At 43.4% G+C, this 27,491-nt stretch overlaps 1 protein-coding gene across 3 annotated transcripts in view; it reads right to left on the bottom strand.

The window, feature by feature from the left end:
• The window catches only part of LOC146009438 (guanylate cyclase 2G-like), a 123,944-nt gene that overhangs the window by 60,513 nt on the left and 35,940 nt on the right, over positions 1-27,491 (bottom strand). For 2 of the 3 annotated variants that reach the window (XR_014444671.1, XM_083149820.1), the window contains exons 8-10: positions 25,856-26,002; positions 22,632-22,691; positions 22,036-22,122 (exon numbers count right to left, since the gene is read on the bottom strand). Coding sequence is in view for 2 of the 3 variants with exons in the window: in XM_083149820.1 (XP_083005946.1) it covers positions 22,036-22,122; positions 22,632-22,691; positions 25,856-26,002 (294 nt within the window). In the remaining variant the exon portion in view is untranslated. The remainder of the gene's footprint in view (positions 1-22,035; positions 22,123-22,631; positions 22,692-25,855; positions 26,003-27,491) is intronic. The other variant, XM_083149821.1, reaches the window with a different exon arrangement.

Genomic DNA, 27,491 nt, shown 5'->3' with positions numbered 1-27,491 from the left:
GGCGATCGCTGTGATTGGCTGTTCAGTGTGAACAGCCAATTACAGCGTTTTCCTGTGTCACCGGCGAATAACGTTCGCCGGTGACACGGGATCAGAGGTGATTGGTGCTGTAAAGTACAGCACCAATCACCGCGGGGTGTAAGGGTGACACTGGTGTCACCCCACCTCACCCCGCCCGCCCCCAAAGGCCGTGATTGGTCCGTCGGACCGACGGACCAATCACAGCCAAGGAGGGGGATTTAAACTAACGGTGACTGCACTGCAGACGCCATTCCGGTCTGGAATAGCGTGCAGTGCGGTCACCGTACCCCCCTGCCGCCATACTGACCAGAACCTTGCTCCATACTTGCTCCATACTTACCTGATCGCTGCTTCATCACTGCTTCCTGGATCCTGTTGCTACTTGTGCCTTCCTGTGAAATTGTGCTGCTGCAGTGTACTAGCTAGATAGAGAGATAGATAGAGAGATAGAGAGAGATAGAGAGATAGAGAGAGATAGAGAGAGATAGAGAGAGATAGAGAGAGATAGAGAGAGATAGAGAGAGAGAGATAGTGTCAGAGAGTGCTATATTTTGTGCTGCTGCAGTGTGATATAGTTATAGATAGAGAGAGAGAGATAGAGAGAGAGAGATAGATAGAGAGGCCTAGTGACAGAGTGCTATATTTTGTGCTGCTGCAGTGTGATAGTTATAGAGAGATAGAGAGAGATAGAGAGAGAGAGATAGAGAGAGAGATAGTGTCAGAGAGTGCTATATTTTGTGCTGCTGCAGTGTGATATAGTTATAGATAGAGAGAGAGAGATAGAGAGAGAGAGATAGATAGAGAGGCCTAGTGACAGAGTGCTATATTTTGTGCTGCTGCAGTGTGATAGTTATAGAGAGATAGAGAGAGATAGAGAGAGAGAGATAGAGAGAGATAGTGACAGATTGTGCTATATATTTTTTATATAACTGACTGCTGCCCCCTCCTTTTGTGCTGATCAGTATAAATTAACTGATCAGCAACTTTTTGGGGGCGCAGGTTTTTTTTTATATATAGATATACCTGTCAGTGCTGCTGCTGCAGTGTCATAGAGTGATAGATAGTGAGAGATAGAGAGATAGAGAGAGATAGTGACAGAGAGTGATAGAGAGTGCTAAATTTTGTGTCTGCTGCCCCCGCCTTTTGTGCTGATCACTATATCTGAGGTGATCAGCAACTTTTTTGGGGGTACAGAGGTTTTTTTTTTTTTATATATACCTGTCAGTTGCACCAAAGGTTGTGCACCTGCTGCACCTCACTGGTAATCAGTGTCGCATCACTGATCACCTTTTTTTTGTGTGTGTGTGCTGTGGGGTCTTTTTTTAATTTTTTTTTTACACACACTGTGATTTTGTGGGTGTCCTGTGGCCGCTGTGCGCTGATCAGTGACGTACATCACTGATCATCTTTTTCGGCACAGGGTTGATCTTTTTTTTTTTTTTTTTTGATCAAATTCCTGTTGCCTTTGAGCGCTGTTCAGTGACAGACGTTACTGACCAACATCTGTGCTCAATTTTTGGCGCAGGACCTTTTTTTTTTTTTTTAACCCCTTAAATTTTTTATTTTTAACCCCTTCATTTTTTTTTTTTTTATTGGTATAAAGTATTTTTTTTTTTCTGCACCACATACACACTACACACTACATACCCCCCGGATTGAAATAAAGTTTGTACCCCCCCCTACACTATACACGTGTTGAAACATTTCACTACCAGTAACACAAAAATAAAAATGGCATCCCAAATGTCCTCCCAAATGTCCTCCCAGTCATCCAGGAGAATGTATTCAGTGGAGGAGGCATATGCCATGCTTGCTTCTGACTCTGACACAGCCAGTGATGCAAGCGGGGAATTTGAAGGATTCGCCTTAAGCTCCTCTTCCTCCTCTGGTGATGAGGGACCCCCTCAAAGACGCCCCCGTAGAGCAGCTGAGACCCCCCCCCCAATAATTGATCTCGTATGGACCCCACCACCAGACAATTTTGAGCCCCAGGTTCCTGAGTTTTTGGCCATGCCAGGAATCCAATTTGATTCCACAGGTCTCAGAGAAATTGACTTTTTCAAATTATTTTTCTCTGATGATTTTATAAATTTAATGGTGGACCAAACTAATTTATATGCCCAGCAGTTTATTGCTCAAAACCCCACGTCATCATTTGCTAGGTGGACCCCTGTAGATGCAGTAGAGATGATGACGTTTTGGGGTCTGGTGTTTCATATGGGCATAGTAAAAAAGCCAGAAATTAGGCAATATTGGAGTACAGATGTTCTGTACAGTACTCCATTTTACCGTATGGCCATGACCCGGACTCGATTTGAGACAATTCTTAAATTTATACATTACACCGATAATGCACAGTGCCCACCCAGAGATGATCCCACCTTTGACCGGCTATTCAAAGTCAGGCCGGTCATTGATCATTTCAGTGCCAAATTTGAAGAGGTGTACATCCCTGAAAAATTTATTTGTATCGACGAGTCCCTTATACATTTTAAAGGAAGGGTTAAATTCCGCCAGTACCTTCCCAGTAAGAGGGCAAGGTATGGCATAAAAATGTATAAACTGTGTGAAAGCACCTCAGGGTACACCCACAGGTTTAGGGTTTATGAAGGGAAGGATTCAAGAATTGAACCGCCAGAATGCCCCCCCTCCCTCGTAGGTGTTAGTGGGAAAATTGTCTGGGATTTAGTGCACCCCTTCCTGGATAAAGGTTATCACCTCTATGTGGATAACTTTTACACCAGCATCCCCCTGTTTAAGGCCCTTGGTTCAAGAGGTACAGCAGCTTGCGGTACTGTGCGCAAGAACCAAAGAGGCCTCCCAAAAACGCACATTGCCCAAGTAATGAGAAGGGGTGAAAGCAGGGGAATATGCACCGAAAATATGTTGTTGGTCAAATATAAGGACAAGAGGGATGTCCTTATACTGACAACAATTCACGGAGACAGTACCACCTCAAAACCTAATTGTATCCTGGATTACAATAGGTACATGGGCGGAGTGGATCTTTCAGATCAGGTACTGAAGCCGTACAGTGCCCTGCGGAAAACAAAAATCTGGTACAAGAAGGTGGCCGTGTATATCATCCAGATGGCACTGTATAACGCTTACGTGCTATTCCGTTCTACCGGCCAGAGGGGGACATTTATGCACTTTCAAGAGGAAGTCATAAAGGGCCTAATATTTGGGAACCAGCAGGCAGAGGGCCCCAGTACTTCTAGTACTGGCCCCCGTATTGTACCAGGGCAGCATTTTCCTGATGAAATCCCCTCCACTGGAAAAAAGGGCAGGACACAAAAAAGGTGCAAAGTTTGCTATAAAAAGGGAATAAGAAAGCAAACTATTTTCCAGTGTGACACTTGCCCCGACAAACCCGGCCTATGTATAAAGGAGTGTTTTAAAATATACCACACATCTATGGAATATTAGGTTCATAATTTCACCGTGCTTCGGGGGTCTTGCTAATGCCACATAGCACCCACCATTCATTCCACCAGAATCTGAGCCGCAAAATCCAAAAATCACTCCTTCCCTTCTGAGTCCTGCCATGCACCCAACTGGTATTTTTTGGTCACATGTGAGGCATTGCCGTACTCGGGAGAAATTGGGGCACAGATTTTGGGGTGCTTTGTCTCCTTCATTCCTTGTAAAAATGAAAAATTTTGAGCCAGAACTGCATTTTTGTGTAAAAAAATGTAATTTTTCATGTTCACTGCCCACTTGTATCAAAATTGGTGAAACCCCTGGGGGTTTGAAATGTACACTATACCCCTAGATGAATTCCCTGAGGGGTGTAGTTTGCAAAATGGGGTCACTTGTGGGGGGGTTCCACTGTATTGGTGCTTTGGGGGTCTTGCTAATGCGACATAGCACCCACCATCATTCCACCAGAATTTGTGCTGCAAAATCCAAATATCACTCCTTCCCTTCTGAGTCCTGCCACTTTTTGGTCACACATGAGGCATTGCCGTACTCGGGAGAAATTGGGGCACAGATTTTGGGGTGCTTTGTCTCCTTCATTCCTTCTGAAAATGAAAAATTTTGAGCCAGAACTGCATTTTTGTGTAAAAAAATGTAATTTTTCATTTTCACTGCCCACTTGTATCAAAATTGGTGAAACCCCTGGGGGTTTGAAATGTACACTATACCCCTAGATGAATTCCCTGAGGGGTGTAGTTTGCAAAATGGGGTGACTTGTGGAGGGGTTCCACTGTATTGGTGCAACATAGCACCCACCATTCATTCCACCAGAATCTGTGCTGCAAAATCCAAAAATCACTCCTTCCCTTCTGAGTCCTGCCATGCACCCAACTGGTATTTTTTGGTCACATGTGAGGCATTGCCGTACTCGGGAGAAATTGGGGCACAGATTTTGGGGTGCTTTTTCTCCTTCATACCTTCTGAAAATGAAAAATTTTGAGCCAGAACTGCATTTTTGTGTAAAAAATGTAATTTTTCTTTTTCACTGCCCACTTGTATCAAAATTGGTGAAACCCCTGGGGGTTTTAAATGTACACTATACCCCTAGATGAATTCCCTGAGGGGTGTAGTTTGCAAAATGGGGTCACTTGTGGGGGGGTTCCACTGTATTGGTGCTTGGGGGGTCTTGCTAATGCGACATAGCACCCACCAAAATTCCACCAGAATCTGAGCTGCAAAATCCAAAAATCACTCCTTCCCTTTTGAGTCCTGCCATGCACCCAACTGGTATTTTTTGGTCACATGTGAGGCATTGCCGTACTCGGGAGAAATTGGGGCACAGATTTTGGGGTGCTTTTTCTCCTTCATACCTTCTGAAAATGAAAAATTTTGAGCCAGAACTGCATTTTTGTGTAAAAAATGTAATTTTTCATGTTCACTGCCCACTTGTATCAAAATTGGTGAAACCCCTGGGGGTTTGAAATGTACACTATACCCCTAGATGAATTCCCTGAGGGGTGTAGTTTGCAAAATGGGGTCACTTGTGGGGGGGTTCCACTGTATTGGTGCTTGGGGGGTCTTGCTAATGCAACATAGCACCCACCAAAATTCCACCAGAATCTGAGCTGCAAAATCCAAAAATCACTCCTTCCCTTCTGAGTCCTGCCATGCACCCAACTGGTATTTTTTGGTCACATGTGAGGCATTGCCGTACTCGGGAGAAATTGGGGCACAGATTTTGGGGTGCTTTGTCTCCTTCATACCTTCTGAAAATGAAAAATTTTGAGCCAGAACTGCATTTTTGTGTAAAAAAATGTAATTTTTCATTTTCACTGCCCACTTGTATCAAAATTGGTGAAACCCCTGGGGGTTTGAAATGTACACTATACCCCTAGATGAATTCCCTGAGGGGTGTACTTTGCAAAATGGGGTGACTTGTGGGGGGGTTCCACTGTATTGGTGCAACATAGCACCCACCATTCATTCCACCAAAATCTGTGCTGCAAAATCCAAAAATCACTCCTTCCGTTCTGAGTCCTGCCATGCACCCAACTGGTATTTTTTGGTCACATGTGAGGCATTGCCGTACTCGGGAGAAATTGGGGCACAGATTTTGGGGTGCTTTTTCTCCTTCATACCTTCTGAAAATGAAAAATTTTGAGCCAGAACTGCATTTTTGTGTAAAAAAATGTAATTTTTCATTTTCACTGCCCACTTGTATCAAAATTGGTGAAACCCCTGGGGGTTTGAAATGTACACTATACCCCTAGATGAATTCCCTGAGGGGTGTAGTTTTCAAAATGGGGTGACTTGTGGGGGGGTTCCACTGTATTGGTGCTTGGGGGGTCTTGCTAATGCGACATAGCACCCACCAAAATTCCACCAGAATCTGAGCTGCAAAATCCAAAAATCACTCCTTCCGTTCTGAGTCCTGCCATGCACCCAACTGGTATTTTTTGGTCACATGTGAGGCATTGCCGTACTCGGGAGAAATTGGGGCACAGATTTTGGGGTGCTTTGTCTCCTTCATACCTTCTGAAAATGAAAAATTTTGAGCCAGAACTGCATTTTTGTGTAAAAAAATGTAATTTTTCATTTTCACTGCCCACTTGTATCAAAATTGGTGAAACCCCTGGGGGTTTGAAATGTACACTATACCCCTAGATGAATTCCCTGAGGGGTGTACTTTGCAAAATGGGGTGACTTGTGGGGGGGTTCCACTGTATTGGTGCAACATAGCACCCACCATTCATTCCACCAAAATCTGTGCTGCAAAATCCAAAAATCACTCCTTCCGTTCTGAGTCCTGCCATGCACCCAACTGGTATTTTTTGGTCACATGTGAGGCATTGCCGTACTCGGGAGAAATTGGGGCACAGATTTTGGGGTGCTTTTTCTCCTTCATACCTTCTGAAAATGAAAAATTTTGAGCCAGAACTGCATTTTTGTGTAAAAAAATGTAATTTTTCATTTTCACTGCCCACTTGTATCAAAATTGGTGAAACCCCTGGGGGTTTGAAATGTACACTATACCCCTAGATGAATTCCCTGAGGGGTGTAGTTTTCAAAATGGGGTGACTTGTGGGGGGGTTCCACTGTATTGGTGCTTGGGGGGTCTTGCTAATGCGACATAGCACCCACCAAAATTCCACCAGAATCTGAGCTGCAAAATCCAAAAATCACTCCTTCCGTTCTGAGTCCTGCCATGCACCCAACTGGTATTTTTTGGTCACATGTGAGGCATTGCCGTACTCGGGAGAAATTGGGGCACAGATTTTGGGGTGCTTTTTCTCCTTCATACCTTCTGAAAATGAAAAATTTCGAGCCAGAACTGCATTTTTGTGTAAAAAATGTAATTTTTCATTTTCACTGCCCACTTGTATCAAAATTGGTGAAACCCCTGGGGGTTTGAAATGTACACTATACCCCTAGATGAATTCCCTGAGGGGTGTAGTTTTCAAAATGGGGTGACTTGTGGGGGGGTTCTACTGTATTGGTGCTTGGGGGGTCTTGCTAATGCGACATAGCACCCACCAAAATTCCACCAGAATCTGAGCCGCAAAATCCAAAAATCACTCCTTCCGTTCTGAGTCCTGCCATGCACCCAACTGGTATTTTTTGGTCACATGTGAGGCATTTCCGTACTCGGGAGAAATTGGGGCACATATTTTGGGGTGCTTTTTCTCCTTCATACCTTCTGAAAATGAAAAATTTTGAGCCAGAACTGCATTTTTGTGTAAAAAAATGTAATTTTTCATTTTCACTGCCCACTTGTATCAAACTTGGTGAAACCCCTGGGGGTTTGAAATGTACACTATACCCCTAGATGAATTCCCTGAGGGGTGTACTTTGCAAAATGGGGTGACTTGTGGGGGGGTTCCACTGTATTGGTGCAACATAGCACCCACCATTCATTCCACCAGAATCTGTGCTGCAAAATCCAAAAATCACTCCTTCCCTTCTGAGTCCTGCCATGCACCCAACTGGTATTTTTTGGTCACATGTGAGGCATTGCCGTACTCGGGAGAAATTGGGGCACAGATTTTGGGGTGCTTTTTCTCCTTCATACCTTCTGAAAATGAAAAATTTTGAGCCAGAACTGCATTTTTGTGTAAAAAAATGTAATTTTTCATTTTCACTGCCCACTTGTATCAAAATTGGTGAAACCCCTGGGGGTTTTAAATGTACACTATACCCCTAGATGAATTCCCTGAGGGGTGTAGTTTGCAAAATGGGGTCACTTGTGGGGGGGTTCCACTGTATTGGTGCTTGGGGGGTCTTGCTAATGCGACATAGCACCCACCAAAATTCCACCAGAATCTGAGCTGCAAAATCCAAAAATCACTCCTTCCCTTTTGAGTCCTGCCATGCACCCAACTGGTATTTTTTGGTCACATGTGAGGCATTGCCGTACTCGGGAGAAATTGGGGCACAGATTTTGGGGTGCTTTTTCTCCTTCATACCTTCTGAAAATGAAAAATTTTGAGCCAGAACTGCATTTTTGTGTAAAAAAATGTAATTTTTCATTTTCACTGCCCACTTGTATCAAAATTGGTGAAACCCCTGGGGGTTTGAAATGTACACTATACCCCTAGATGAATTCCCTGAGGGGTGTAGTTTTCAAAATGGGGTGACTTGTGGGGGGGTTCCACTGTATTGGTGCTTGGGGGGTCTTGCTAATGCGACATAGCACCCACCAAAATTCCACCAGAATCTGAGCTGCAAAATCCAAAAATCACTCCTTCCGTTCTGAGTCCTGCCATGCACCCAACTGGTATTTTTTGGTCACATGTGAGGCATTGCCGTACTCGGGAGAAATTGGGGCACAGATTTTGGGGTGCTTTTTCTCCTTCATACCTTCTGAAAATGAAAAATTTCGAGCCAGAACTGCATTTTTGTGTAAAAAATGTAATTTTTCATTTTCACTGCCCACTTGTATCAAAATTGGTGAAACCCCTGGGGGTTTGAAATGTACACTATACCCCTAGATGAATTCCCTGAGGGGTGTAGTTTTCAAAATGGGGTGACTTGTGGGGGGGTTCCACTGTATTGGTGCTTGGGGGGTCTTGCTAATGCGACATAGCACCCACCAAAATTCCACCAGAATCTGAGCCGCAAAATCCAAAAATCACTCCTTCCGTTCTGAGTCCTGCCATGCACCCAACTGGTATTTTTTGGTCACATGTGAGGCATTTCCGTACTCGGGAGAAATTGGGGCACATATTTTGGGGTGCTTTTTCTCCTTCATACCTTCTGAAAATGAAAAATTTTGAGCCAGAACTGCATTTTTGTGTAAAAAAATGTAATTTTTCATTTTCACTGCCCACTTGTATCAAAATTGGTGAAACCCCTGGGGGTTTGAAATGTACACTATACCCCTAGATGAATTCCCTGAGGGGTGTACTTTGCAAAATGGGGTGACTTGTGGGGGGGTTCCACTGTATTGGTGCAACATAGCACCCACCATTCATTCCACCAGAATCTGTGCTGCAAAATCCAAAAATCACTCCTTCCCTTCTGAGTCCTGCCATGCACCCAACTGGTATTTTTTGGTCACATGTGAGGCATTGCCGTACTCGGGAGAAATTGGGGCACAGATTTTGGGGTGCTTTTTCTCCTTCATACCTTCTGAAAATGAAAAATTTTGAGCCAGAACTGCATTTTTGTGTAAAAAAATGTAATTTTTCATTTTCACTGCCCACTTGTATCAAAATTGGTGAAACCCCTGGGGGTTTGAAATGTACACTATACCCCTAGATGAATTCCCTGAGGGGTGTAGTTTGCAAAATGGGGTGACTTGTGGGGGGGTTCCACTGTATTGGTGCTTGGGGGGTCTTGCTAATGCGACATAGCACCCACCAAAATTCCACCAGAATCTGAGCTGCAAAATCCAAAAATCACTCCTTCCCTTCTGAGTCCTGCCATGCACCCAACTGGTATTTTTTGGTCACATGTGAGGCATTGCCGTACTCGGGAGAAATTGGGGCACAGATTTTGGGGTGCTTTGTCTCCTTCATACCTTCTGAAAATGACAAATTTGGAGCCAGAACTGCATTTTTGTGTAAAAAAAATAATTTTTCATTTTCACTGCCCAGTTGTACCACAATTGGTGAAACCCCTGGGGGTTTGAAATGTACACTATACCCCTAGATGAATTCCCTGAGGGGTGTAGTTTGCAAAATGGGGTCACTTGTGGGGGGGTTCCACTGTATTGGTGCTTGGGGGGTCTTGCTAATGCGACATAGCACCCACCAAAATTCCACCAGAATCTGAGCTGCAAAATCCAAAAATCACTCCTTCCCTTCTGAGTCCTGCCATGCACCCAACTGGTATTTTTTGGTCACATGTGAGGCATTGCCGTACTCGGGAGAAATTGGGGCACAGATTTTGGGGTGCTTTGTCTCCTTCATACCTTCTGAAAATGACAAATTTGGAGCCAGAACTGCATTTTTGTGTAAAAAAAATAATTTTTCATTTTCACTGCCCAGTTGTACCACAATTGGTGAAACCCCTGGGGGTTTGAAATGTACACTATACCCCTAGATGAATTCCCTGAGGGGTGTAGTTTGCAAAATGGGGTCACTTGTGGGGGGGTTCCTAACTTTTAGCATCTTATGGTGCCTTGAAACCTACATGGTGCCTAAAAAATAATCTCATAAAAAGGAGGCTCCAAAATCAAGTAGGTGCTCCTTCTATTATGAAGCCTGTGGTTTGGTCACCGTGCACACTAGGGCCACATATAGGATATTTATGAAAACAAAAGAATTGGGGGAATCAATTTTTAGTCACATTTCTCTAGTAAAATGTACTGTGTTCCTTATAAAAATGTATTAAAATTGCAAATCTGCAAAAAAAAAGAAATTTTGAAATTTCACCTACACTTTGTTTTAATTCCTGTGAAACACCTAAAGGGTTAACAAACTTCCAAAATGCTGTTTTGAATACTGTGAGGGGTGCAGTTTTTGAAATGGCATCATTTATGGGGGTGTCTCACATACAAGTCCCTCAAAGTCACATCAGAACTGAACTGGTCCCTAAAAAAATCAGTGTTTGAAATTTTCTTGAAAATTTGAGAATTTGCTATTCATATTGTAAGCCTCCTAGTGTCCCAAAAAATTAAAAGGAAGTTGAAATAATGATGTCAACATAAAGTAGACATATGGTCTATGTTAGTTATTCACTATTTTGAGTGGTAAGATTATTTGTCTCACAAGCAGAAAATTTAACATTTTGCAAATCGCTAAATTTTCCATTTTTTCACGATATTTTGGTATTTTTCACAAAAAAACACAGACTGTATCGACCCAAATTTACCACTAATTTGAAGTACAATGTGTCACGAAAAAACAATCTCAAAACCACTGGGATAAGTAAAAGCAAAAAAAAGTTATCCCCACTTAAGTGAGACATGTCAGATTTGAAAAAAAGGGCTCTGTCAGGAACGCAAAAACTGGCTCTGTCAGGAAGGGGTTAAGATATGAATTTGCCCTTGTGTGAATACAGACATACAGACACTGGCTGGAGAAATGGCTTTACAAGTCAGCAAACACTGAGGCTGCAGTATAAAAACATATTCAAAGGTTATTTAACCCCTTCCTGACAGAGCCAGTTTTTGCGTTCCTGACAGAGCCCTTTTTTTCAAATCTGACATGTCTCACTTAAGTGGGGATAACTTTTTTTTGCTTTTACTTATCCCAGTGATTTTGAGATTGTTTTTTCGTGACACATTGTACTTCAAATTAGTGGTAAATTTGGGTCGATACAGTCTGTGTTTTTTTGTGAAAAATACCAAAATATCGTGAAAAAATGGAAAATTTAGCGATTTGCAAAATGTTAAATTTTCTGCTTGTGAGACAAATAATCTTACCACTCAAAATAGTGAATAACTAACATAGACCATATGTCTACTTTATGTTGACATCATTATTTCAACTTCCTTTTAATTTTTTGGGACACTAGGAGGCTTACAATATAAATAGCAAATTCTCAAATTTTCAAGAAAATTTCAAACACTGATTTTTTTAGGGACCAGTTCAGTTCTGATGTAACTTTGAGGGACTTGTATGTGAGACACCCCCATAAATGATGCCATTTCAAAAACTGCACCCCTCACAGTATTCAAAACAGCATTTTGGAAGTTTGTTAACCCTTTAGGTGTTTCACAGGAATTAAAACAAAGTGTAGGTGAAATTTCAAAATTTCTTTTTTTTTGCAGATTTGCAATTTTAATACATTTTTATAAGGAACACAGTACATTTTACTAGAGAAATGTGACTAAAAATTGATTCCCCCAATTCTTTTGTTTTCATAAATATCCTATATGTGGCCCTAGTGTGCACGGTGACCAAACCACAGGCTTCATAATAGAAGGAGCACCTACTTGATTTTGGAGCCTCCTTTTTATGAGATTATTTTTTAGGCACCATGTAGGTTTCAAGGCACCATAAGATGCTAAAAGTTAGGAACCCCCCCACAAGTGACCCCATTTTGCAAACTACACCCCTCAGGGAATTCATCTAGGGGTATAGTGTACATTTCAAACCCCCAGGGGTTTCACCAATTGTGGTACAACTGGGCAGTGAAAATGAAAAATTATTTTTTTTACACAAAAATGCAGTTCTGGCTCCAAATTTGTCATTTTCAGAAGGTATGAAGGAGACAAAGCACCCCAAAATCTGTGCCCCAATTTCTCCCGAGTACGGCAATGCCTCACATGTGACCAAAAAATACCAGTTGGGTGCATGGCAGGACTCAGAAGGGAAGGAGTGATTTTTGGATTTTGCAGCTCAGATTCTGGTGGAATTTTGGTGGGTGCTATGTCGCATTAGCAAGACCCCCCAAGCACCAATACAGTGGAACCCCCCCACAAGTCACCCCATTTTGCAAACTACACCCCTCAGGGAATTCATCTAGGGGTATAGTGTACATTTCAAACCCCCAGGGGTTTCACCAATTTTGATACAAGTGGGCAGTGAAAATGAAAAATTACATTTTTTTACACAAAAATGCAGTTCTGGCTCAAAATTTTTCATTTTCAGAAGGTATGAAGGAGAAAAAGCACCCCAAAATCTGTGCCCCAATTTCTCCCGAGTACGGCAATGCCTCACATGTGACCAAAAAATACCAGTTGGGTGCATGGCAGGACTCAGAAGGGAAGGAGTGATTTTTGGATTTTGCAGCACAGATTCTGGTGGAATGAATGGTGGGTGCTATGTTGCACCAATACAGTGGAACCCCCCCACAAGTCACCCCATTTTGCAAAGTACACCCCTCAGGGAATTCATCTAGGGGTATAGTGTACATTTCAAACCCCCAGGGGTTTCACCAATTTTGATACAAGTGGGCAGTGAAAATGAAAAATTACATTTTTTTACACAAAAATGCAGTTCTGGCTCAAAATTTTTCATTTTCAGAAGGTATGAAGGAGAAAAAGCACCCCAAAATATGTGCCCCAATTTCTCCCGAGTACGGAAATGCCTCACATGTGACCAAAAAATACCAGTTGGGTGCATGGCAGGACTCAGAACGGAAGGAGTGATTTTTGGATTTTGCGGCTCAGATTCTGGTGGAATTTTGGTGGGTGCTATGTCGCATTAGCAAGACCCCCCAAGCACCAATACAGTGGAACCCCCCCACAAGTCACCCCATTTTGCAAACTACACCCCTCAGGGAATTCATCTAGGGGTATAGTGTACATTTCAAACCCCCAGGGGTTTCACCAATTTTGATACAAGTGGGCAGTGAAATTGAAAAATTACATTTTTTACACAAAAATGCAGTTCTGGCTCGAAATTTTTCATTTTCAGAAGGTATGAAGGAGAAAAAGCACCCCAAAATCTGTGCCCCAATTTCTCCCGAGTACGGCAATGCCTCACATGTGACCAAAAAATACCAGTTGGGTGCATGGCAGGACTCAGAACGGAAGGAGTGATTTTTGGATTTTGCAGCTCAGATTCTGGTGGAATTTTGGTGGGTGCTATGTCGCATTAGCAAGACCCCCCAAGCACCAATACAGTGGAACCCCCCCACAAGTCACCCCATTTTGAAAACTACACCCCTCAGGGAATTCATCTAGGGGTATAGTGTACATTTCAAACCCCCAGGGGTTTCACCAATTTTGATACAAGTGGGCAGTGAAAATGAAAAATTACATTTTTTTACACAAAAATGCAGTTCTGGCTCCAAATTTTTCATTTTCAGAAGGTATGAAGGAGACAAAGCACCCCAAAATCTGTGCCCCAATTTCTCCCGAGTACGGCAATGCCTCACATGTGACCAAAAAATACCAGTTGGGTGCATGGCAGGACTCAGAAGGGAAGGAGTGATTTTTGGATTTTGCAGCTCAGATTCTGGTGGAATTTTGGTGGGTGCTATGTTGCATTAGCAAGACCCCCCAAGCACCAATACAGTGGAACCCCCCCACAAGTGACCCCATTTTGCAAACTACACCCCTCAGGGAATTCATCTAGGGGTATAGTGTACATTTCAAACCCCCAGGGGTTTCACCAATTTTGATACAAGTGGGCAGTGAACATGAAAAATTACATTTTTTACACAAAAATGCAGTTCTGGCTCAAAATTTTTCATTTTCAGAAGGTATGAAGGAGAAAAAGCACCCCAAAATCTGTGCCCCAATTTCTCCCGAGTACGGCAATGCCTCACATGTGACCAAAAAATACCAGTTGGGTGCATGGCAGGACTCAGAAGGGAAGGAGTGATTTTTGGATTTTGCAGCTCAGATTCTGGTGGAATTTTGGTGGGTGCTATGTTGCATTAGCAAGACCCCCCAAGCACCAATACAGTGGAACCCCCCCACAAGTGACCCCATTTTGCAAACTACACCCCTCAGGGAATTCATCTAGGGGTATAGTGTACATTTCAAACCCCCAGGGGTTTCACCAATTTTGATACAAGTGGGCAGTGAACATGAAAAATTACATTTTTTACACAAAAATGCAGTTCTGGCTCAAAATTTTTCATTTTCAGAAGGTATGAAGGAGAAAAAGCACCCCAAAATCTGTGCCCCAATTTCTCCCGAGTACGGCAATGCCTCACATGTGACCAAAAAATACCAGTTGGGTGCATGGCAGGACTCAAAAGGGAAGGAGTGATTTTTGGATTTTGCAGCTCAGATTCTGGTGGAATTTTGGTGGGTGCTATGTCGCATTAGCAAGACCCCCCAAGCACCAATACAGTGGAACCCCCCCACAAGTGACCCCATTTTGCAAACTACACCCCTCAGGGAATTCATCTAGGGGTATAGTGTACATTTCAAACCCCCAGGGGTTTCACCAATTTTGATACAAGTGGGCAGTGAAAAAGAAAAATTAAATTTTTTACACAAAAATGCAGTTCTGGCTCAAAATTTTTCATTTTCAGAAGGTATGAAGGAGAAAAAGCACCCCAAAATCTGTGCCCCAATTTCTCCCGAGTACGGCAATGCCTCACATGTGACCAAAAAATACCAGTTGGGTGCATGGCAGGACTCAGAAGGGAAGGAGTGATTTTTGGATTTTGCAGCACAGATTCTGGTGGAATGAATGGTGGGTGCTATGTTGCACCAATACAGTGGAACCCCCCCACAAGTCACCCCATTTTGCAAACTACACCCCTCAGGGAATTCATCTAGGGGTATAGTGTACATTTAAAACCCCCAGGGGTTTCACCAATTTTGATACAAGTGGGCAGTGAAAATGAAAAATTACATTTTTTTACACAAAAATGCAGTTCTGGCTCAAAATTTTTCATTTTCAGAAGGAATGAAGGAGACAAAGCACCCCAAAATCTGTGCCCCAATTTCTCCCGAGTACGGCAATGCCTCATGTGTGACCAAAAAGTGGCAGGACTCAGAAGGGAAGGAGTGATATTTGGATTTTGCAGCACAAATTCTGGTGGAATGATGGTGGGTGCTATGTCGCATTAGCAAGACCCCCAAAGCACCAATACAGTGGAACCCCCCCACAAGTGACCCCATTTTGCAAACTACACCCCTCAGGGAATTCATCTAGGGGTATAGTGTACATTTCAAACCCCCAGGGGTTTCACCAATTTTGATACAAGTGGGCAGTGAACATGAAAAATTACATTTTTTTACACAAAAATGCAGTTCTGGCTCAAAATTTTTCATTTTCACAAGGAATGAAGGAGACAAAGCACCCCAAAATATGTGCCCCAATTTCTCCCGAGTACGGCAATGCCTCACATGTGACCAAAAAATACCAGTTGGGTGCATGGCAGGACTCAGAAGGGAAGGAGTGATTTTTGGATTTTGCGGCTCAGATTCTGGTGGAATGAATGGTGGGTGCTATGTGGCATTAGCAAGACCCCCGAAGCACGGTGAAATTATGAACCTAATATTCCATAGATGTGTGGTATATTTTAAAACACTCCTTTATACATAGGCCGGGTTTGTCGGGGCAAGTGTCACACTGGAAAATAGTTTGCTTTCTTATTCCCTTTTTATAGCAAACTTTGCACCTTTTTTGTGTCCTGCCTTTTTTTCCAGTGGAGGGGATTTCATCAGGAAAATGCTGCCCTGGTACAATACGGGGGCCAGTACTAGAAGTACTGGGGCCCTCTGCCTGCTGGTTCCCAAATATTAGGCCCTTTATGACTTCCTCTTGAAAGTGCATAAATGTCCCCCTCTGGCCGGTAGAACGGAATAGCACGTAAGCGTTATACAGTGCCATCTGGATGATATACACGGCCACCTTCTTGTACCAGATTTTTGTTTTCCGCAGGGCACTGTACGGCTTCAGTACCTGATCTGAAAGATCCACTCCGCCCATGTACCTATTGTAATCCAGGATACAATTAGGTTTTGAGGTGTGGGTACTGGTACCTCGTACAGGGACGGAGGTGGTACTGTCTCCGTGAATTGTTGTCAGTATAAGGACATCCCTCTTGTCCTTATATTTGACCAACAACATATTTTCGGTGCATATTCCCCTGCTTTCACCCCTTCTCATTACTTGGGCAATGTGCGTTTTTGGGAGGCCTCTTTGGTTCTTGCGCACAGTACCGCAAGCTGCTGTACCTCTTGAACCAAGGGCCTTAAACAGGGGGATGCTGGTGTAAAAGTTATCCACATAGAGGTGATAACCTTTATCCAGGAAGGGGTGCACTAAATCCCAGACAATTTTCCCACTAACACCTACGAGGGAGGGGGGGTATTCTGGCGGTTCAATTCTTGAATCCTTCCCTTCATAAACCCTAAACCTGTGGGTGTACCCTGAGGTGCTTTCACACAGTTTGTACATTTTTATGCCATACCTTGCCCTCTTACTGGGAAGGTACTGGCGGAATTTAACCCTTCCTTTAAAATGTATAAGGGACTCGTCGATACAAATAAATTTTTCAGGGATGTACACCTCTTCAAATTTGGCACTGAAATGATCAATGACCGGCCTGACTTTGAATAGCCGGTCAAAGGTGGGATCATCTCTGGGTGGGCACTGTGCATTATCGGTGTAATGTATAAATTTAAGAATTGTCTCAAATCGAGTCCGGGTCATGGCCATACGGTAAAATGGAGTACTGTACAGAACATCTGTACTCCAATATTGCCTAATTTCTGGCTTTTTTACTATGCCCATATGAAACACCAGACCCCAAAACGTCATCATCTCTACTGCATCTACAGGGGTCCACCTAGCAAATGATGACGTGGGGTTTTGAGCAATAAACTGCTGGGCATATAAATTAGTTTGGTCCACCATTAAATTTATAAAATCATCAGAGAAAAATAATTTGAAAAAGTCAATTTCTCTGAGACCTGTGGAATCAAATTGGATTCCTGGCATGGCCAAAAACTCAGGAACCTGGGGCTCAAAATTGTCTGGTGGTGGGGTCCATACGAGATCAATTATTGGGGGGGGGGTCTCAGCTGCTCTACGGGGGCGTCTTTGAGGGGGTCCCTCATCACCAGAGGAGGAAGAGGAGCTTAAGGCGAATCCTTCAAATTCCCCGCTTGCATCACTGGCTGTGTCAGAGTCAGAAGCAAGCAGGGCATATGCCTCCTCCGCTGAATACATTCTCCTGGATGACTGGGAGGACATTTGGGAGGACATTTGGGAGGACATTTGGGATGCCATTTTTATTTTTGTGTTACTGGTAGTGAAATGTTTCAACACGTGTATAGTGTAGGGGGGGGGTACAAACTTTATTTCAATCCGGGGGGTATGTAGTGTGTAGTGTGTATGTGGTGCAGAAAAAAAAAAATACTTTATACCAATAAAAAAAAAAAAATGAAGGGGTTAAAAATAAAAAATTTAAGGGGTTAAAAAAAAAAAAAAGGTCCTGCGCCAAAAATTGAGCACAGATGTTGGTCAGTAACGTCTGTCACTGAACAGCGCTCAAAGGCAACAGGAATTTGATCAAAAAAAAAAAAATATAGATCAACCCTGTGCCGAAAAAGATGATCAGTGATGTACGTCACTGATCAGCGCACAGCGGCCACAGGACACCCACAAAATCACAGTGTGTGTAAAAAAAAAATTAAAAAAAGACCCCACAGCACACACACAAAAAAAAAAGGTGATCAGTGATGCGACACTGATTACCAGTGAGGTGCAGCAGGTGCACAACCTTTGGTGCAACTGACAGGTATATATAAAAAAAAAAAAACCTCTGTACCCCCAAAAAAGTTGCTGATCACCTCAGATATAGTGATCAGCACAAAAGGCGGGGGCAGCAGACAAAAAATTTAGCACTCTCTATCACTCTCTGTCACTATCTCTCTCTATCTCTCTATCTCTCACTATCTAACACTCTATGACACTGCAGCAGCAGCAGTGACAGGTATATATATATATAAAAAAAAAACTGCGCCCCCAAAAAGTTGCTGATCAGTTAATTTATACTGATCAGCACAAAAGGAGGGGGCAGCAGTCAGTTATATCAAAAATATATAGCACAATCTGTCACTATCTCTCTCTATCTCTCTCTCTCTATCTCTCTCTATCTCTCTATAACTATCACACTGCAGCAGCACAAAATATAGCACTCTGTCACTAGGCCTCTCTATCTATCTCTCTCTCTCTATCTCTCTCTATCTATAACTATATCACACTGCAGCAGCACAAAATATAGCACTCTCTGACACTATCTCTCTCTCTATCTCTCTCTATCTCTCTCTATCTCTCTATAACTATCACACTGCAGCAGCACAAAATATAGCACTCTGTCACTAGGCCTCTCTATCTATCTCTCTCTCTCTATCTCTCTCTCTCTATCTATAACTAGATCACACTGCAGCAGCACAAAATATAGCACTCTCTGACACTATCTCTCTCTCTATCTCTCTCTATCTCTCTCTATCTCTCTCTATCTCTCTCTATCTCTCTCTATCTCTCTATCTATCTCTCTCTATCTATCTCTCTCTATCTAGCTAGTACACTGCAGCAGCACAATTTCACAGGAAGGCACAAGTAGTAACAGGATCCAGGAAGCAGTGATGAAGCAGCGATCAGGTAAGTATGGAGCAAGCTATGGAGCAAGGTTCTGGTCAGTATGGCGGCAGGGAGGTACGGTGACCGCACTGCACGCTATTCCAGACCGGAATGGCGTCTGCAGTGCAGTCACCGTTAGTTTAAATCCCCCTCCTTGGCTGTGATTGGTCCGTCGGTCCGACGAACCAATCACGGCCTTTGGGGGCGGGCGGGGTGCGGTGGGGTGACACCAGTGTCACCCTTACACCCCGCGGTGATTGGTGCTGTACTTTACAGCACCAATCACCTCTGATCCCGTGTCACCGGCGAACGTTATTCGCCGGTGACACAGGAAAACGCTGTAATTGGCTGTTCACACTGAACAGCCAATCACAGCGATCGCCGACGGGGGGGCGGCATCGCAGCCCCCCCTGGGCATGCACGGACATGTCTGCTGTCAGGGACAGCAGACATGTTGAAACTGTCACCGCGTCTATAGACGCGGTGACAGTTAAATGCCATGACGTACATTTACGCCATGTGTCGGGAAGTACTTCCCGACCATGACGTAAATGTACGTCAAATGTCGGGAAGGGGTTAATGATGGGAGAAATGAAGAAAAATAGATTAAATACTAGTTAATATCATATAAGGCATAATTTGAATATTTGAAGTTATAATGTATATATGATGATTTGACTAAATGTCCATTGTCAAGTTTTTTTGTCTATCTAAGATACTAATGTAGATATAAGTTACAAGCTGCAACTTGAAGACTGAGTGACTCTAAAGGAAATACTTCAGAAAAGTTCTTGAACCCTGATTTGAAAGTCTATGCCAAGGTCTACTGATCGCACCGATTGTATCAAAAAGTGGCAAATAAGGACACTGGGATATAAGAAAGCCTCAAAGGAAGTATTATCCAATCATTGTACTGTACCATGCATAAATACAGTTCAATAGGTTCAAAATCTGATAAGGGTCTTTTGGGATGTATAATGTCTTCTGCTGCCTTAACGGTGATTATTTGGACCCTTGTTTGGTCATTAATGATTAATCCTATGTAGTACAGTATGACAATTGCCAGAAGTGTACATAATTTGGTGTAAAATACGCTTGTTTTAATTACTTTAATGACACATATAAAGTTGTTGAAGCCATTGAGAACCACCTATTCCAAGTTAAAGAGTTAAAAAGCCAAGTTGCCAAAGTTTATAGTGAAAATAAATGGCTAAACTCATGGGAAAAATCCAATAACCTGGCTTAAAGGTTTTATTTATAGTTACCTATGTTCTGGTAAAATTTGTATTATGACTGATAGGTAAAATACTCACACTTGGTTTTTGTTCCAGAAACAAGAAAAAAAGAATCCTACCCTGTGATGATTGAAGATTTGGTCAATTGCATGAACTTTAATTATTGATGTGTTACAAGATAAAGTCGCCGCAACATAGACAAGATGTTCTTTACTATTGGCAACAATGTACTAGAAGAACTAAACATGTTGGACTATGGTGGAAATCATAAGTGAAAGGACATTGCAAATGGACTTAATAAATGGACAATTAATTCTGAAAGTAAATCTCACAAGATTCCCTGATGAGAAATCTGACAAAGAAAATGACATGTAAAAAGATAAGGGAAACTATAGATGCGATGCTATAAACCTCAGTTTGGAATCCTCCAGGTTTTAGAACACTACACAAACACTTGACAGAGGGAAGAGCGGTAGATAGTTTACTATGATGGATATGTGTGAATGGTCATTACCCTCCACCTGAAGTGATGACAGCATCTGCTCGTGGAGAAATAGCCATTAGCACCATTATGGTGGACTGTGTGCTCCTCGTTAGGCAGGCCAACTGTACTGATAGATTGTCACAAACAGGAGGAACTGAGAGAAGCCGCATTATATTAAGCAACTATTTTGCATATATACTTTAGTTTTATAATGGATTATAAACAATAGTGATATTAAGTCAGTAAAAGGTAGAATCAACAGGAGGAAATGATAGAGTATAGATATGATTCTCACCTTTTATATGCATATAAGGTTTAAGTTTAAGGTTTATATATATTATTTAGAACTGTCACTGTCCCTTTAAGATGAATTTTTCCTCTAAAATGCTTTTAGCAGAACAGATTTTAATTTCAGCATAAGATGGAAACTTTGAGGTGATTTCAAGAGATGTTACCAAGGTCAGAAGATATCGCACCTGCAACATGAAGATAGCGTTTTCGAATGTTTTGAGAATCAGAAGGAGGAGGCACAGTGACTGCTTGCCTATTAACATTGATCCAATTATTTCTATTATAAACAAACTTTTGTTTTGACATCTTATTAAAAAGTGTGAATTTATTGCTATAGCTTAAAACTTCAAAAGAAATATTTAATGAGCTATGACGTGGATTGCATTCCACATTTTTGGTATAACTATGACCACCCTAAGATTAAACGTCAGATCACTGTCTGACTAGCATACTCCATTGGTGTGTGTGTGTGTCATTTCAACTGATCTCCGGCCGTCACTTAGAAGATGAATCCTCTGGCTGACATCGAAGGTTGATAAGTATAACTGAACCCTATCAGCACCTCAAAAAAATTTGAAACTTGATCGGTTCTCCTTTGCCATTGATGTAGGGAAACCATCTGGTCCTCTCACATCAATGGCAAAAGTATTCAACATCGCCCATAAACCATCGCGGGCGCGGTGAATCGTGGGAGGGGGGCGCGGCGAATCGCAGGAGGGGGGGCGCGGAGGTGCCGCGAATCGCGGGGGGGGCGCGCAAAACGCGGGAGGGGGTCCGCGGGGGTGCCGTGAATCGCGGTTGGGGGCTTGGGTCCACAAATCGCGGGAGGGGGTGTGGGGGGGCGCAAATCGCGATGTCAAGGGGGTGGGGTGAGTAGAACACTGGTCTTTTCCTTAGGGGCGGCGGGTTTGTGTATAACGCTGGGCGGGAACGTTATACATATAGAACACTGGTCTTTTCCCTGGGGGGGCGGGTTTGTGTATCCCACTGGGCGGGAACGTTATATACACAGGGGATGAGTGACAGATCTGGCTAAATATATAAGAGATAGGAGAACAATAAAATCTACATAACACAGCATGGAACTGAACGCTTCAACATGTCACCGTAGAAGGCACGTTTCAGAGACTCCTACCATATGGAATTCCTTCAGGACAGACGGCCTCCTAACTCGAGAGGCGGCGGCTTCGTCACTGAGGTACGTCAGAGCCACATGATTACCCTGGAATAGAATAATATATGTACATCATTTATTACGGATCGCATGCAAACACAGAGAAATGTTTTACAAGATAATGTACAGGCTCTGAATTAGCGCAGTTTTACATTTTTTGGGCTAAGGCAGCGTTTCTCAGCCACAATGCTCAAGTGTTCCCAACAGGTCATGTTTTCAGGATTTCTGTCTGCAGAAGCAGGTGGGATATTCACCGAGCCTGCAAAATAAATGAACTTACCAGGCATGATTAATGAAATCCAGAAAACATGACCTATTGGTGCCATTTGGGGACAAGAGTTGAGAATCCTTGGGCTAAGGGAATCGTCCCGCTTTTGTTATCCCCCATTCTGACCCCCATAAAACTCTATGGCTAAGAAGGGAAAGATCCACCAAAAGGTCACCATGTGCTTAAGGCCCACGTTAATGGAATGTCTTGCAGACTGCGGCTTAGATGATTACTTGCATATTCCGCCCAACATTTCCACACCTGGGTCTTCACTAGACCAATCTCCTACCTGTGCGTTCTGATCTCCTCTTTGTCTTTTACTCTTTTGTGTAGCCTGTACACTGTTCACCTGTTCCCCGAGCCGCAAAAAAAGGAAACCAGAGGGGACATAAAAAGTTAATAATGTATTGGGGTGCACGGCACAACTTAGGGGTGGTGGTGTGTGCCAAAGTGGCTCCCTCTAGTGGTAGTAAGTTATGTAACACAGTTACAGCTGCGCTGCGTAACTGCCATTCACCCCAGTAGCCAAATCTCGGGAACTGGCGAATCAGTAAATACACTAAACACAATATTGTAACTCAGTTAATATCCTTAAATAGTCTCCCATCCACCTTTATATAGCTATAGTCTGTGCCCACACCCTTATGTAACACTATTACACAGCTTTATCTGCTTCTGCCTACACTTTTACCTATGACCTCTATCATGAGACTCAGCTGCTTGTATCATTGCGGCATAAGCTGCTCTGTGGAAGCTGTTACACCAAATGAATGAAAACCGTCAAACTTATTATATAAAGTCATTGCTGAAAAGACAGGTGTACAGGTGTCATTGGTTACAGACAGTTACCGTACAACATGTATTAGCCAATCTGGAATCAGAAAATATTTTAAAAAACTCCCTTTACGTTCTTTAGAATCATTTTTACTTTATTACTACAGCGCTGTTTTATTTTCAAAGACAAGCAGGGACCAATCGCACTGGAAAGAATTTCGGAAATGAGATGTATGACCCCTCAGTTGTGATATAATACAATTTATTATGGATACTAACAGGAGGGTGTGCTGCCACTGGACATCAGATAATGACAGAAAGACGGTGGATAGAGAAAGGAATGTCTCTGTGTGGCGCACCAGAGAAGAAGGATTACATAAAATATAGCTTTTAATTTATTATTTTCTAAAAAGGAGCGAAATAAAAACACAAATTGACACATACATACACAAACATGTATTTAAAACGGGATAAAGCTATCCCTGCAACGTGAGACCCCACTGTTGCCTGTACCTTCCAAATAATATTTATGTTTGTAATTTTAAGGTGACAATTTTTCAAAATAAATGCTTGGTTTTATACTGTTGTCTGTTTTTTACACATGGGCATTGGTGGTTCGCAAATATGTTTCTCTGTAGTGGGTATCACAGTTTATTTAGTTGACACTCACTGTGTCAGTAAGTCAGTAAATCTGATTATTTTTATTCCTCTGTGATATATCGAGGTGATAGAGAATTTTTACAGTCACTGGCCGTGATTTTAATAATGTGTTCGGGGTTTTGACATATATACGTCCCCCGTAATTCTGCTGCTGAGGAATGAGACCCGAAGCAGACCGTGGTCTGTCTTCTGTATCTCGTCTCCGACGCAGTTTCTAATAGCCGCCAGAGACTATCACAAAGGCTGCAAACGCCGGGGAATGGATACCACTGGGTGTGCGCCTAAGTTAGCTGGGCACAGAGGTCGCGGTCACGGACGTCAAGTGCCGCGCCTCTGGTTCAGCTACTACAGAGTGCGATGCACCACTTAGATACTATGCCCTATCTAAACAGATCAAAATGCATTCAAATTGGGGATGGGAACAGGGGGTCACACGGAGTGTTTGGTCAGCGCACTCTTCGCTGGGGAGCTTCGTCTTTGGTCCTGACGAAGCTCCCCAGCGAAGCGTGCGCTGACCAAACACTCCGTGTGACCCCCTGTTCCCATCCCCAATTTGAATGCATTTTGATCTGTTTAGATAGGGCATAGTATCTAAGTGGTGCATCGCACTCTGTAGTAGCTGAACCAGAGGCGCGGCACTTGACGTCCGTGACCGCGACCTCTGTGCCCAGCTAACTTAGGCGCACACCCAGTGGTATCCATTCCCCGGCGTTTGCAGCCTTCGTGATAGTCTCTGGCGGCTATTAGAAACTGCGTCGGAGACGAGATACAGAAGACAGACCACGGTCTGCTTCGGGTCTCATTCCTCAGCAGCAGAATTACGGGGGACGTATATATGTCAAAACCCCGAACACATTATTAAAATCACGGCCAGTGACTGTAAAAATTCTCTATCACCTCGATATATCACAGAGGAATAAAAATAATCAGATTTACTGACTTACTGACACAGTGAGTGTCAACTAAATAAACTGTGATACCCACTACAGAGAAACATATTTGCGAACCACCAATGCCCATGTGTAAAAAACAGACAACAGTATAAAACCAAGCATTTATTTTGAAAAATTGTCACCTTAAAATTACAAACATAAATATTATTTGGAAGGTACAGGCAACAGTGGGGTCTCACGTTGCAGGGATAGCTTTATCCCGTTTTAAATACATGTTTGTGTATGTATGTGTCAATTTGTGTTTTTATTTCGCTCCTTTTTAGAAAATAATAAATTAAAAGCTATATTTTATATAATCCTTCTTCTCTGGTGCGCCACACAGAGACATTCCTTTCTCTGTCCACCGTCTTTCTGTTTTATTTTCATATGTTCATCCGACATCTTGCACAAGGATTTACATTGCAGTTAGAAGCTTACCGTATTTATTATATAACAGAAATGAATCAACATCATTATCATTTATAGCAACCGCGTATTTCAGCAATAAGACATGAGGACCGCTGGATTTTAACATGAATCACATCCAGGGACAGGGCCTCCGGGCAGTCACTCTACCTCCAGTTTGGGGGCATCGCTACTGCATGTGCATCATCATATGGGGCGTATTTATTTAACAGATTTTATATATTCCTCTTACTTTACCCCACTAATTTTATTCTATATTTTATGTTTCTCTGCAGAGAATATGGCGTCTTCCCAGTGGCGGATTCAGGGGGGAGGGGCACTAAAGCACTTCATTTTGTTCTGGATACGCCCCTGTGTCTGCCTGCATACTGAAGTGTCACCTTCACTGTTTGCAGCTCTTGTTTCAGTATTTACCCAATCAAATCTCTAGGAGCAAGTGATGTCACCACAGCAAAAGAAATATAACAAAATGCTACAAAAAAAAATTGCAGACAAGCAAGTTTCCGTGGCGTCTTTTCCTGGGTGTGTGGCACCAGGATGTTTCTTGGTATCCTAGTGCCCATTATGAATGTAGGAGCAGCATGCGTCAGCTGAATCCCTGCAGGTATGACACTACACCACCAGGGCCAGCTCTTCCATTAGGTAGCTGCCTAAGGCGCTAGGATCTTGGGGAGGGGGTGCACCCCCTGGGGCATCAGTGGCTGCAGTGGAAGCACTGTACCTGGTACACGCCGATGGTAGTGTAGAAGATCTCTTTGCCTTGCTTGTCGGTGAAACCGCAGCTCTTGTTGCTGGACATGACCGCACTGGACCCAAAACTGCCAAACCTCTTAGATGTTGGGGTTTGTGAGGCCTCCCCGGGGTTGTTCTGTAGGATAGAAGGAGGTTGGACCCTCCAGTAATTAATATTTCCAGATTATCAGCCTGTGTCTCATAGTATTCAATGGCATAAGACTGGTCGCTAAACCAATGTGGGTTATTGGAAGGTACGAGAACACAATAAGGACTAATACAACTTCATCAACAAAGTCACCATCCGTAATAATATATTATAGATGTTACCAGGTTGGCATCAGATTGATAACACAGACATATCTTACTATTTGCAGCCTGTGTATGAAAAATGACAGGAACTGACTGACTGGTACTTTACACCAAGGTTTGATACATTTCACTTAATGTATGTATGTAACATGTAAAATATCCAATAAAGAAGATAAATGACCACTAAAATAAATGTAAATATAGTATTATATATATAGGTCTGTTAGAACTGGCACTCATACGAGGAAAACAGCTGCCTGGGTGCCTTTGTAGAAAAAATGCACTGTTCTTAGGTGGGAGTAGGCCAGTGGTAGACAACTCCAGTCCTCGAGGGCTACCAACAGTTCACATTTTCAAGACAACCCAGCTGCAGCACAGGTGCACTCATTACTCACTGACACATTTTAGAAGATCCACAGGTGGAGCCAGGGGCGGGCTGGGCCGGGGGGCAGGATGCCATCCCCCCCCCCGGGCCGCTATATCAATTGGTGCGGCGGGCCGGTTTAAATATTGAAAAGGGCCCTGGTGGTCCAGTATATTTAGAGCCGCGCCCGCAGCCCGCCATTCACTACACTGGCAGTCACTCTTTGCTGCGGGCGGCGCACGCTGTGAGGGGAAGGTGGGATGCGCTCTCCCCACGGCACCTCCTGCTTCAGCGTGTGACGTGACAGCCGCGGCCGCGCTGCGATCCCCTTCAGTTACAGTTACCCTGGCATGATATTGACTAGTACTAGTGGTCTCACGGTAGAGACTAGATCCCCTTCAGTTACAGTTACTGGATACCGTAAGACCACTAGTACTAATCAATATCATGCCACCCGCAGCGCGGCCGCGGCTGTCACGTCACACGCTGAAGCAGGAGGTGCCGTGGGGAGAGCTCCCAGCGTGCGCCGCCCACAGAAAAGAGTGCCAGTGTAGTTATTCAATGAATGCCGGGCTGCGGGCTGGGCCTGGGTGCTGCCAGCCATGGCACATGGAGGGGGGTGAGCCGGTAAGGGACTTTACTGCGCCTGCTGCTTGCCGCCTGTGAGACCACGGTAGTGCTACAGTATATCATAAGCCAGTAACTGTAACTGAAGGGGATCTAGTCTCTACCCTGGCAGCACCCAGGCCCCAGTGACTGGCCCAGGCTGTGGCCTGCCTCCCCAGGACTTCAGGATGCAGAGCACCCAATGGCTGTCCTGCACCCCCCACTATGTGCCCTGTCCAGCAGTGTCCAGGTCCCCAGACTCCAGACAAGTCATTATGTGCCCTCAATTGCACTCAGGCGGCCCCAGGAGCAGGCAGCTCAGCAAGTACGATGCCACCCTTGA

This window comes from Crinia signifera, chromosome 6, assembly GCF_055691185.1.
Source record: "Crinia signifera chromosome 6, ASM5569118v1, whole genome shotgun sequence".
Classification (NCBI taxonomy): Eukaryota; Metazoa; Chordata; class Amphibia; order Anura; family Myobatrachidae; genus Crinia; species Crinia signifera.
The sequence above is the reverse complement of the archived record's forward strand: the minus strand, read 5'-3'. Positions and strand labels throughout refer to the sequence as shown.